The following is a 12,857-nucleotide window of genomic DNA, read 5'->3' as shown; positions in this document are numbered from 1 at the left end:
TTGCTATATAGATAAAAAAAGAGAAAAGATGGAAAATTCAAGAAATGAAAGATGGTGGTGCCACACCCAACACGGAAGTGAACTAATGCCTATGTCACACGATCATGTGTTTTTCTATTAGCTAGCCTGTCAAACATTGGAAGAGTAACGAAAAATTTTCCATCTTCTTTTTCTTAATCTATGGTTTGCTGTGGCATAGGGTTCTCTGCATCAACTAGCAGTGAGGTATCTGAAGCTGGCTCATAACCCAAATTTTAGTTCTCAACTCAAATCAAAAAATCAGTTGAGAGATGACTCATATCTCAAACAACTCATAAGTCAAGGTAACACTGTACTGAAAAAATATGGTTGTTCATGAGAGATCTGATGATGTCTAAAACACTTAACAGTTTTCTTCAATATAATTACTACAGTAGGATCATTCCTGCACTTTTATTAGATTATCATTGAATACGTTTTATCAAATAATTTAATCAAACACCTACTCTATCTTTCAAAGCCTTTATTAAAGCATTATATTCTTTATCCATTTCTTGCATTTGCTGTGTTCGATATTCTTCATGTTGTACATATTCTTTCTCCCTATNGTTTTAATATTCTAAATATATTTTGTTGAGAAAATAAAATCATTAAATAAATGCACAAAAGTATTGCTTTTAGTAAAACTTACTTTACTAATCCAGAAGTATTCCTAAGAACAGATGCTGCATATGCCTGTGTAACACCAACCAATGACTTTCCATCTACTTCAATTATTTGATCATTCACTTTAATTCTAGAAAAAAAAAGTAGTATTATAGCATTACTATGTAATAATTTTTAAAATTTAGTCTCATACCAAAAACTAACCAAATTTAGTCTCTTATAAAGAATGGACCTAAAATATATTTTGAAAGCAATATTGAAAAATAATTACAAATATGAAATCAAAATAGATTAATATTTTTATTTGTTGCATTTTTCTATTTTATATTTTATAATCATTTGACACTACTATTAATAATCATAACATAAAAATGAATAATACAATAATTTAAAATTTACCTTTGATTAAATTTTTTTATAATTTTCTTTGCTCTTCCATATTTTTTATTCAATAAACTATGCAGTTCAGCAGTTTTATTTAACATTTGTTGAGACCATTTTATTTCTTGATGCATAGAAGACAAATTTGATTCTTTTTCTTCCAACTGCATTTGTAAATCTTCTAACTGAAGTTTATAATCTATCTGTTCTGCTTGCAGAAATTCATAATTAAGTACCTAAATCAGAAAATATTTAATTTTACCTATTTCCTTTTATCATTTTTCAAATAAAAAATTGTTACTACTAACTTTTTCCCTCAATTTCTTTACTTCAGCTTCACTTATAGCAGTCCTATATTGGGCCTATCAAATGTTTATCAAATTAAGTTATATTTATTTTGAATGATAAAAAAATAATCAAACTTATATTACATTATTACCTCTTTTAACTTAATTTTTAATGCTTCTGTGTCATTTTCAAATGATAAATAGTCACTACTGTCTTTAACTAAGTCAGGAATTCCTAATGGTGGATCATCATTTTTTTGATTAGCAGAACAATCATATTCATTTAAATCTTCCATAGAATTTTCCTAAATAAATAAGTAAATAAATATATATATTTATTTGTTTATATAAAAATAAACAAATAAATATAAAATGTGGTTTTTCTTCAAATATTAAATTCATAATGATTACAATATTATTGTAATAAATATCTTTTTATCTCAAATTTTCAAAATATTTCAAAATTAGTCAATCTAAATCAGTACTGTACCGTACAATAATTTTTTTTAATCATAATAGTTGCTTAATATTACTTTTAAATCAGGTAACTTTTCAGTAAGAAAATTAGTTATCAATGTAAATAAATTAAATTTTTACTTTAACATGTTATTTATTAGTTAATTTTTAATATACAATTTAAACTTTAGTACAATGAAGACATACTTAGTTCAAAATCTTCCTCTGAAGTTAATTTATTACAAATTTCTCTTAACAAGCAACTATGTTAGTTTATCCCCTAAGTATGTTAGCTTACAAACATCCAGTATTAACACTAATTCTTTGTTTTTATACTCCTATCATCTTAATATTTCCTAAAGAGCATCTTTTTACAGGTTTGCAAATTCTGTTAAAAATGTTGAAAATATTCTGTTTCTAGATTTATTAAGTTTAAATAATATGAAAAGGCTTTGTGTGTTATGTAATTTAGTTGTTTTAATTTCATTTTTTTTATCAGTTCCTTTTATCATGGAGAGAGACTTATTTTGCCCATTATTCTTGTCTTGTATCAATTATGTAATAAGATATAATAAAGGAATAAATTGATGATCTCCAAGACTGAGATGTGATGCAATGAACAGACAATGCATCACTTCAGAGAGCAAAACATGAAATTAATAAAAAATCTTTAAGTTGAGTATCACTTAGCAAATACTAATAAAATAAATATAATAATAGTGAATCTAACAATGAATGAAATAACAAGTATATTAAATAAACAAAACTTTATTACATGAATTTCTGTTATTTAAATCAAATTAAATCACTTAAATGAATATAACAAAAAATTTGACACATTAAGCTTTAATGAAATTGTAAATCATTGATAGAGATGAAAACTGACAAAAAGATAAACAGCCTTATTTCTATTTTTATGATTTAGCACAACAGTTTTCAAATCAAATATCTAAAAAGATAGGAAATCTATCTTAATGTTTTAAATATTTTTTCTCTATGGATGAGAATTCCATTCTTATTCATTTATGACTATTTTTTGAATTATAAACAAAATTCCAATAGTGAGAAACTTCTCCAGTAAAATATAACAAGAAATGTCACTACAAATTGATAATTTTCTTCAAATCAAACTTAAAAAGTACAGTAAAAGAAAGAAATAAACAGAACATGGCAATATTTTGTTAATTTAAAAAGCACAAATTAAGTAAGAGTCATTATTACTATACAATAATAAGTTATTCAATGCAAATCATGATATTTATAATAATCATTTTTTATACTTACATCCATTAAAATTATGTTTGATATATATACAAAAAATGTTATAAAAGTAATAATTGATAACAATTAACATTAAATAAAATTATTTGAATTACCTGAATTAAAATTACTTGAAATTCATAAGAATAATTAAAACTATAACAGTTATAAAATTACATTAAATAACAATACTTACTTTTAATTAAATTTATTAACAAACAAAAACTAACAAAATTTACCCAGTCTTGAGATTCTTGCATTTTTTGTTCTTTATCTGCTTGTAAAGATTGAGAAATTAATTGAGCAATTTCACTATTGGCACCTTCTTTTTCACGTCCAATTAAAAATCTAAAAAATAAGATGTTAGTTTTAATATTCTAAATATATTTTGTTGAGAAAATAAAATCATTAAATAAATGCACAAAAGTATTGCTTTTAGTAAAACTTACTTTACTAATCCAGAAGTATTCCTAAGAACAGATGCTGCATATGCCTGTGTAACACCAACCAATGACTTTCCATCTACTTCAATTATTTGATCATTCACTTTAATTCTAGAAAAAAAAAGTAGTATTATAGCATTACTATGTAATAATTTTTAAAATTTAGTCTCATACCAAAAACTAACCAAATTTAGTCTCTTATAAAGAATGGACCTAAAATATATTTTGAAAGCAATATTGAAAAATAATTACAAATATGAAATCAAAATAGATTAATATTTTTATTTGTTGCATTTTTCTATTTTATATTTTATAATCATTTGACACTACTATTAATTCTATTAATAATAATTAATAAATAGTTAAATACATATATTTATATATAAACTATTAATTATGTTATGCATTTATAAAGATCTAACTTATTCCAGTTATTGAATGAAAATTTGGACTATCATACAAATTTAGCTTACTAGAACATATATTTTTCCATATCCTACATCCTTCTTGCATCAGATTTGATTCATAAATTTTATTTTGTTCAAAATTAATATTTCAATTTAAAAAATTTGCATTTTTTTTCACTTATTCTATACAAATTGTTAAAAATTCAAAACTTAAGGATGTCAATTTTATAAATTTCTACTAGCACTTTGTATAAATGTTAAAAAAAATATAAATGCTGTGATATAGTGAAACAAATTACAAAAAAAATTATTTCTTATAATTGGCTTGACATAGGCTTTTAAAATGATGTTATTACAGATTTGAATCAAATATCTTTACACAAACTATTTACAATGTTGTAAATTTATTAACTTTATTTCAAGTGAAACATTAATATAAATAGCTTAAAAACTGTCAAAGAACACTTTCAGGTTACTTTGATTGAAATAACTTGACTGAAAATATACTTACCATTGAATGTTATTAATTCTTGTCATTTCATTTAAAAATCGTCATAGAAAATAGATCAACAAATGAAACTGAAAAGTCTTCATGATAATTTCAAAAATTGTGTAAATTAAATGACAATTATTATTATAAAATAATATAATTTTGTATGGATAAGATGTAGGGTGTGTGCACTTAAAGGTCAATTTGAATGCAAATGCAAATTTCTGCTAATTTTAATTTGCAATTATTAACTCAGATTTACCTTTGTCAAACTTACTCAGAGCATCTTTAAAAAATGTAAAATATCCTTTGTGTATTAAAGATATTCATCTGTCATTGTGATGTTTCCTAAAATCTCCAGAAGACACAAATACTGTACATGTCTTGCTTTAAGACCTCTCCTGTTCATTTTCTATACAGTACATCCATGCTTTATATGACATCATCGAGCATTCTTACTTTTATTTATTTATTTATTTAAGTTGATAAATTTCCAATAATCCATTCTATCTACGTAATAATCATCTTAGAACTATTTAGAAACTAATTTTCAATTTTATTTCATGTTAATTTTTTACAGAAAGTAAAGATTGATCAATTGACTCAAACCCATGTCACTGGACATTACCAATATTAAAATTTTTTTATATTTAATTTTTCCAATCTATTTTAGCATTTATTATTATTATTATTATGTTGGGTTTAGTGGGTTATACTCGGTTGACACCAGTGGCTGTGTACTATGCTGGACCAGAGTCAAGGCATAGCAACCAACACAAAACTAAAATTAAATAGTGAGTGTCTGTATTCAGGAATTTCCTAACAATATGGCATGTATTCAATATAGTGGCCTTCTGTAGTGTGACGTATGTATTTCTATTCAATTGTAATGTTCCCAGGCTTTTGTGTAGTATCACACCTGTACAGGAGAGAATGACAGGTACAATAAGCACCCTATCCATCCTCCACAGATGCCTTATTTCCTAGGAGAGTTCTGTGTACTTGCTAATTTTTCAGTGCATGTGTTTTGTACATTGTGAGTGTTTGGAATGGCTACGTCAATGAGTGTGATGTCTGGTCTGTTGTGGTAAATTGTTTTATCTGTGATTATGGCTCTGTCGTAGTACATTTTGTGCATGTTGTTTTCCAATACTGTTTGTGGTATATACTTGTAGTATGGTTCATGGATGTCTACCAATTTGTGTTTGTTTGCAAGCTCTTGGTGTATTATATTTGCTACTTGACTGTGTCTATGTAAGTAATCTGTCTGTGCTAAGATTATTATTATTATTATTGTTGTTGTTACATATTTAATTAATATAATCTGATAAATAAAACAGAAAAAGAGGTGAAAAATAAAAAATTCAGATATTTGGCTTACATTTTATATTTTTGATACTTTTGGAGTTTATGTTCTGTTTCACATTTTATAATTAGATCTATAATGTATTGCTAATGGAAATAAAATGTAAAAAACACAGCATGTTTGAGAATATGCCTTCTAAAACACATTAATTGTCTTATTTCAAATAATATTTTAGAGGGGCAGATTATGTAAAGATGTCATTTCCATTCTAGCAATTTTTTACAGATGTATGCTGTTGAGTTAGCTGCATGAAATTACATAAAACTAAAAGTATCTACATAAACTTATTAAAAGTATATCCATAAATTCAGCTTTATGATATATTGAATACTTTGCAATTGTGTGATATTTTATGTGTGTGTGTGTGTGTGTGTGTGTGTGTTTTGTGTGTTGGTTTGTTTGTTTGTTTGTTTGTTTGTGCATGTGTTATCAATTAAACTAGAATTTATTTTCACATTTTAATTAATATAATTCAAAGATATATTTTCTCCCACAAAGATGTTAACTTAATTCATATTGATATAAATTCTGTGAATACAACCTTCCTTTATTCTTTATTTATCATNAATTTCTAAATATAAGCAAATTAAATTTTTCACTAGCTAGCTTAAGAAATATCCAGCCTAATTCAGTTTATATTTAAAAAATAATTTAGGTTTTGTTTTGTATTCAAATACCTACTCATGACAGATATAAGAAACAAAGCCATAGATGATCAATTTTCAAAATAATTTATCAAAAAATATACAGTAGAACCCCCTATAACATGGGTTCATATAATACGGATTCATATAACACAGCAAAAAAATTGCGATCATATTCGTATAAACACACTAAAAGAGACTTGTATAATACGTTAAAACATCATCGCCGAACCGTTGAGTTTAAACGAGCAGCGGACCTACTAAAAACCATTTATTATTTAACGGCCATAAAAATTATATTTATATTAATGATGTCTCCAAAGTTCAGCAAATTTTTTGCAGAAAAATAACTTATCAGAAAACACGCACCCGCTGTTTGATGTGCCACTCTGCAATGAAAACAAGTTTAAGCAATGGTGTCATCAAACGGTGCACACTCGGTAAGTAATCCTACAATTTTTTGTTTATAGCATAGTTTATATGGATTATTCCCAAAAAATTGTGTGTTTTGGAAATGTTGAGTCAAATTAGTCTAGAATTGATTAATTTTTTGGGAGAAAACCTTTCAAACAGCCGTAGTCCCTAAATTGCACACGTGCCAAGCTGTGATTGGCTCATGTATTTAAGTGACTCATAAAACACAGAATTCATATAAAATGGAAGGTATCTACCATGTATGTATGTATGAAGTTTGGTATTTCAGACTAATCAATATTATAAATATCTCAAATATAGTTTTGAAAACAATTTATATACAATCTGTATTATAAAACATGATCTGTGTTAGAATATAATTTTTACGGATGAACAGTTCGGTTCATCACAAAAATATCAGACATGATATTGATTGATAAAGTGCATAGAATGACATTTTATTCATATAGTTATTTCTAATACAAATAATCAAATGTATAAACAAACTTTATTTTTTTAAATATTAAAATAATAGATTGCTAATTTAAAACTTATGATATATAATTAAATATATGGTATAATATAATGATGATGTTATTAACTATTTAATCTGATCATAACATTATCATAACATTCTTTAAAAAAAATGATTACCTTTCATCAAATCAACAGGAAATACATCCATTTTTTCTATTCTTTTTTCAAGTTCATATTCTGCAGAAGCAGCAACTGGATCAATTTCTTCATTTCTTCTATCATAATCTTCAATTGAATGAGTACTAAACACCTACATAAAATTACATATTATCAAAAATTTTTTATCACTAATAATATTAAAAAATTGTTATTGAAAATATATTATTACTAAATATAAAATTATAAAGTCGTCACATTCCAATTTATTATAAAATTCTGTGTTCAGAAAATATTTAAAACTTTAATCACAGTCTATTATTATTATTATAATATAAGATTTAACATATATAAGAGTGTGATACTGACATGACATGCACATTCTTACAAACTTCAACAATATAAAAGGACCATTATGAAATTTTCTTTATGTTCTTATACGTTATTTTGTTCTATTGTGTGAAGTAAAGAAATATAGTATAAAAACTAGTTTCTCATTATTACTGAATTCAGAGTTTTCTTTTCACGTAATAATACTTAAACTATTTGTTGAAGTCAAATTATTGTTCAATTTTGAATTCCCAATTTTTATTTTTACAAATGAGAATGATTAAATAATAATTTAATGATAATAGCTAAACACCAACCAAATGCCAAAATTTAGCTATATTAGGTATTGGTCTAGCAATGTTTGTATTTAATGATGATATTCACATAATACAAAAATTAATTTTAGAAGTAATTTTTACATAAAACAATGAAACTTATTATGTAAGTCAATAATTTATAACAAAAAATTAGCTACATCATAGATTAAAAGATTATTCTATAGTAGATTGTTTAAAGTAATATCTATTGAAGATGATATTATGGATTAGAAAGAATTGTAGCTGCAACATTAGACTTTATAGGTATTAATAATAAAAATGGCTTAACATTAGAAATAAATTATATTAACAAATCTAATAATATAAGCCATTGATCGCACTGTTTGTATATCTGTAATCTGTAATGGAATGCCTAGAATGGCCACTAGGGGTGTCCCTAGCTATTATTTAAATTAACAATAAATTCAGTATATTATTATTTTTATTTTAATAGGAATTTATTATTAAACGAATATTATAATGAATAATGAATATATAATATATATATATAACGATATATAACATATAAACAAAAATGGGTAAGATTAAGACAGTTCTCAATAAACAAAACAAAAAAACAACCAGCTGCCATGTTGCAAGTATGCATATATATCGAGTATTATTATAGTATTTATAATTATATATATATATATATATATTTTCNATGTATATATATATATATATATATTTTTATTTGTAATAGGATTTTATTATTGATATGAATTTATTTATACCACGGAATGACACCACTGCTGCTAGAACACCCACTAGGGGCTTCCCGGGCTACTAGTAACAAACCATTTGGATTTTGAATTATTCACATATACATCATTAATTTTCAATGAATAATGCTTGTTTATGTTTGATTTAAGTCTTTTTGTCTTTTGGATACTAAGAAGACTAGTATGTTAAGTATCAAAATGATAATAATTACATAGTTATTACTTTTTATTCTTAGTAGACACAATTTTCTATATTCAGGAGGAGGTGAAGTTTTCTATGACATATTTATATGTATCATATATCTATATGTTGTGTATATTAATATATTTATATATTGTGTAAAAAGTTTATAATTGCTATACTTTAGGATTTTATTGAAATATAGGAGTATGCTATATGTTAAAATGTGTTAGATAAGGATCTTGTTGTAGATATTACATTTGTAGAAACAACTTCCTCAGAAAGTTCTTACTTTGTAGATGTTTATTTGTTTTGTACAAAGTTTATTTGTTGAAAACTTGTATAATTTAGTTGAATTTAGCTATTTTTAGTCAGAATAGGCTTGTAGCCAAGACAGCTTCTAAAATAATAAAAATGAAGATATTTATTTTAAATTCTAGTTGGAAATCTGGTAATATGTTACCATCCCATTAATTAATTTAATCTGATATGCGTAAGAAATATTGTAGGCATTTGTCTATTATCTTATGAAGATAGACAACATTGCTTTTTCTTTTCATAAAAGCAATGGCATAAAATTTGTAGTAATTTGAAAGTCAGTAAGTTGTATTTAAGACATATTTTCATTTTAGGCAAATCTTTCTTTGAAGCATGTTTTCTTAGATGTATTTTATCATTTTGTTTAAATACATTATGTCATTAGAATTTATTTTATATTTAATATAATGTTGTAATGCTAGAATTCAAAAATTTGCTGTTAATTACTTAAATTTGACAACTTTCTAAATTGTATATTCTGTTAAATTTATAATGGAATAAATTTTGTATAATAAAATTCAAACATCCATTAACTGAAATCTATGAAGTATGAAACATCCATTAATTGAAATCTATTAACTGAATCTCATGAAATCATGAGCTAATTCATAGTAACACAAAAATCAAAACTTTGTAAAAATCAAAATATTTTTTACATTCAATACTAAAATAATCTACAGAACATTCAATCACTGAATCTGTTAAATATTCTGTAGATGATATTGAAACATTTTGAAAGTATTTAACAAGCTATAATAATGAAATGACTTAAATAATCTAGATTTACTTGATTTATATTATTATTAGTTTCAGCTACCTAGTAGTTATTCATTTATAAAATACTTAACTTAAAATGTTTCATTATACAAGTTATTGTTCCATTATAATAACAACAAAATTCTTTGATATCTGTAAATAAAGAGTTATTAGGGAGCTATGTCTCATAAAAACTCAATTCTTTCTTAAATCCTTCTTCACATTTTCCTATTTATTTAAATAAAACACTTCAATAAATATTTGCTAATATTTTAATTAAATATGGCTATGTAAGCTAAATGATTAGGGTAACATTATGAGCAAGATAAGTTAATACATTTTTGTTTTATAAAAGTAACAACTACAGAGGAAAAAAAAATATTCCATTTTAACAAAATAAATTCTATCTGGCATTGCTGAATAATAAATATCTGCATACCACACCAGGATAACAATAAAAATAAGACTCACTACAACCAATAACTGGTGAGAAGTACTTCGCACCAATTATTGATTGTAGTAAGTCTTATTTTTAACAAAATAAAATTCCTATTTTTATATATTTTTAAATAATACTATGTATTTACTATGTGTATTATTTAAGAAAATATTATGCATTCACTGAGATCATTACCTTAATAGGTGTATGACTAAATTTAACTTTAGATTTCTGACGAGGTGGAATGGGACAATACATCACATCGTCTTCTTCACTTTCATCTCCCAAACCAGGAACTTCAGTATAATAATGCCCATCAGGTAATACATAATACTTTACATTGTCATACAAAACTGTATTGCAGGGAGTCAATCGTTCATCTTCATCTTCATGGATTGATGGTGGAGCAGAAAGAGAACTAGATGTTTCTGAATGATCACTTCCACTCTGTCTAGTTAAGAAAAATTGTTTATAAATAAATTTATTTTATTTTATCAATAAACTGAAATGAATTGCTTTCAGTTTTAGTTAAATAAAATTTTAACTAATTTTATATAAATAAAAATGTTGTAATAAAAAATTTAATAAATAAAACACTTGGTGTTTTTTCATCTTTATTATTTCATTAAAAATTATTGCATATTTTAACTAGAATAAAAATTCATTTAGATTCAGATTAAAATAAAATCAATTTAAATTTGGCTTTGAATAAAATTTTAATTTTTATTCTGAATTTAAAAATTTAATATTTTTGAAAATTTCTGATATTTGAAATTACAGAACTTTAACTTTTGTATCTTTTATGGTTTTAACAACAATTCTTTTGTCTTCTGTAGATTGATGATAATGATTTATTTAGATTTGATTAATATATATGAATTGATTTGTGAATAGAATTCACAAACTAATGATAATAAGTTTACTATTAATCTTTACATAAATAATTAATTAAAAATAATTATGAAAAAAATTACAAAAAACAAACAATTAACATTAGAAAGAAAACAATACATTAAAGATTAAGTAAGTAATATAAATAAATATTTTTATAAGAAAGTAAGATAACTTGTTTAAAATTATTCATATTAATTTAGTTAATCTAAGTTTAAAAATTTTTAATTTTTTCAGTATTTCATTTTATTAAGAAAAAATAGCTTGTCAGCAGCAATTGGTTGACAAGCTTTAAAAAAGTTCATGCAAATACTTTTCCGGGTATGCTCAGCAAGATTATGCCATAGAAATTCTAGCAATCTATCCTTTCATCCTTTCCCTTGTATATCAGAACAATCAGACATTTCTCCAATCACACAGCACTAAGCCCTTATCCCCAAAATAAGTTGTAGAGTCAGAGCATCTATATTTTACCCTCCAAATTTTAACATTTCTGCAGTCACACCATCCAGAGCAGGAGATTTGTCATTTTGTATTCTTCTTATTGAATTCCTAACTTCACTCAGTTGAATAGGGTCACATCCATCACTACTTCATTTATCTCCACAACTGTTCCAACTTCAAACTACTTCTACTGCAGTCAACAGGCTCTCAAAATATTCACACTAACTGTGTGAACACCACTCAAAATATTCACACCTAATATTCATACACAAGATACACTTTTCTTTATGTTGGCATGCATACTCTTCATTTGCTTCTAGAATAGTTTTATATTTTCCTCACATGCCCCATGCAAACACTTAGTAAATTCTTCAATCATTCTGTCCTTACTTTCCTTAATCGCTTGTGCAACTTCTTGTTTCTTTGCTCTGTACTCATCCTCACTCACACTTCCATTCAGTCTGCTCATGTATGTAGCCTTTTTCTCTTTCACTACTTGCTCAATTCTGTCATTCCACCATTCAGTCCTCCTCTTATGGTCCATTCTTGTAACACTACATAATTCTTTTGCTGTTTCTACCACACAAGATTGAAAATACTTCCAAACTTCCTCATCATTCAACTCCTCATCCACTTTCCCCAGTTTCAACTCAACATGCTCTCTATACTTATCTTTTCTACTCATCAGGCAGTCTGTTTTCACTCACTGCAGAGCCATTTTTCCTTTGTTTTGTTCTACCACCCAATCTTCAGTTGCATCCTCAATACCACTACACCTCTCAATCTATTATCATACACAACAAAATCTATTGCATTTCTCTGACCTTTAATAGGATTTTTCGAGATATATATATATATTCGATATATATATATTGATGAATGGTCTTGTGTAAAAAAAAAATTTTAGATACTAATAGGTCACTTTCCACATAAAGCTCAACCAATCACTCTCTATTATTATTCACTTGGGGATTATCATATAGACATCTCTCAGATATCTGTCTACTCTCTTCACACACACACACACACAACC

At 25.3% G+C, this 12,857-nt stretch overlaps 1 protein-coding gene across 1 annotated transcript in view; it reads right to left on the bottom strand.

Annotated features, from left to right (window-relative positions):
* Positions 1–12,857, bottom strand: part of LOC111626257 — an 88,400-nt gene that overhangs the window by 15,288 nt on the left and 60,255 nt on the right. Inside the window, exons 9-17 of the mRNA XM_023369573.1 lie at positions 10,685–10,940; positions 7,448–7,580; positions 5,751–5,808; positions 3,479–3,583; positions 3,269–3,377; positions 1,466–1,618; positions 1,335–1,388; positions 1,045–1,262; positions 486–582 (exon numbers count right to left, since the gene is read on the bottom strand). Coding sequence (XP_023225341.1) covers positions 486–582; positions 1,045–1,262; positions 1,335–1,388; positions 1,466–1,618; positions 3,269–3,377; positions 3,479–3,583; positions 5,751–5,808; positions 7,448–7,580; positions 10,685–10,940 — 1,183 coding nt within the window. The remainder of the gene's footprint in view (positions 1–485; positions 583–1,044; positions 1,263–1,334; positions 1,389–1,465; positions 1,619–3,268; positions 3,378–3,478; positions 3,584–5,750; positions 5,809–7,447; positions 7,581–10,684; positions 10,941–12,857) is intronic.

The sequence above is a fragment of the Centruroides sculpturatus genome, unplaced genomic scaffold (genome assembly GCF_000671375.1).
Source record: "Centruroides sculpturatus isolate CEXI.00-Female unplaced genomic scaffold, Cexi_2.0 scaffold369, whole genome shotgun sequence".
NCBI lineage: Eukaryota > Metazoa > Arthropoda > Arachnida > Scorpiones > Buthidae > Centruroides > Centruroides sculpturatus.
This window is presented reverse-complemented; position numbering and strand designations above follow the sequence as displayed.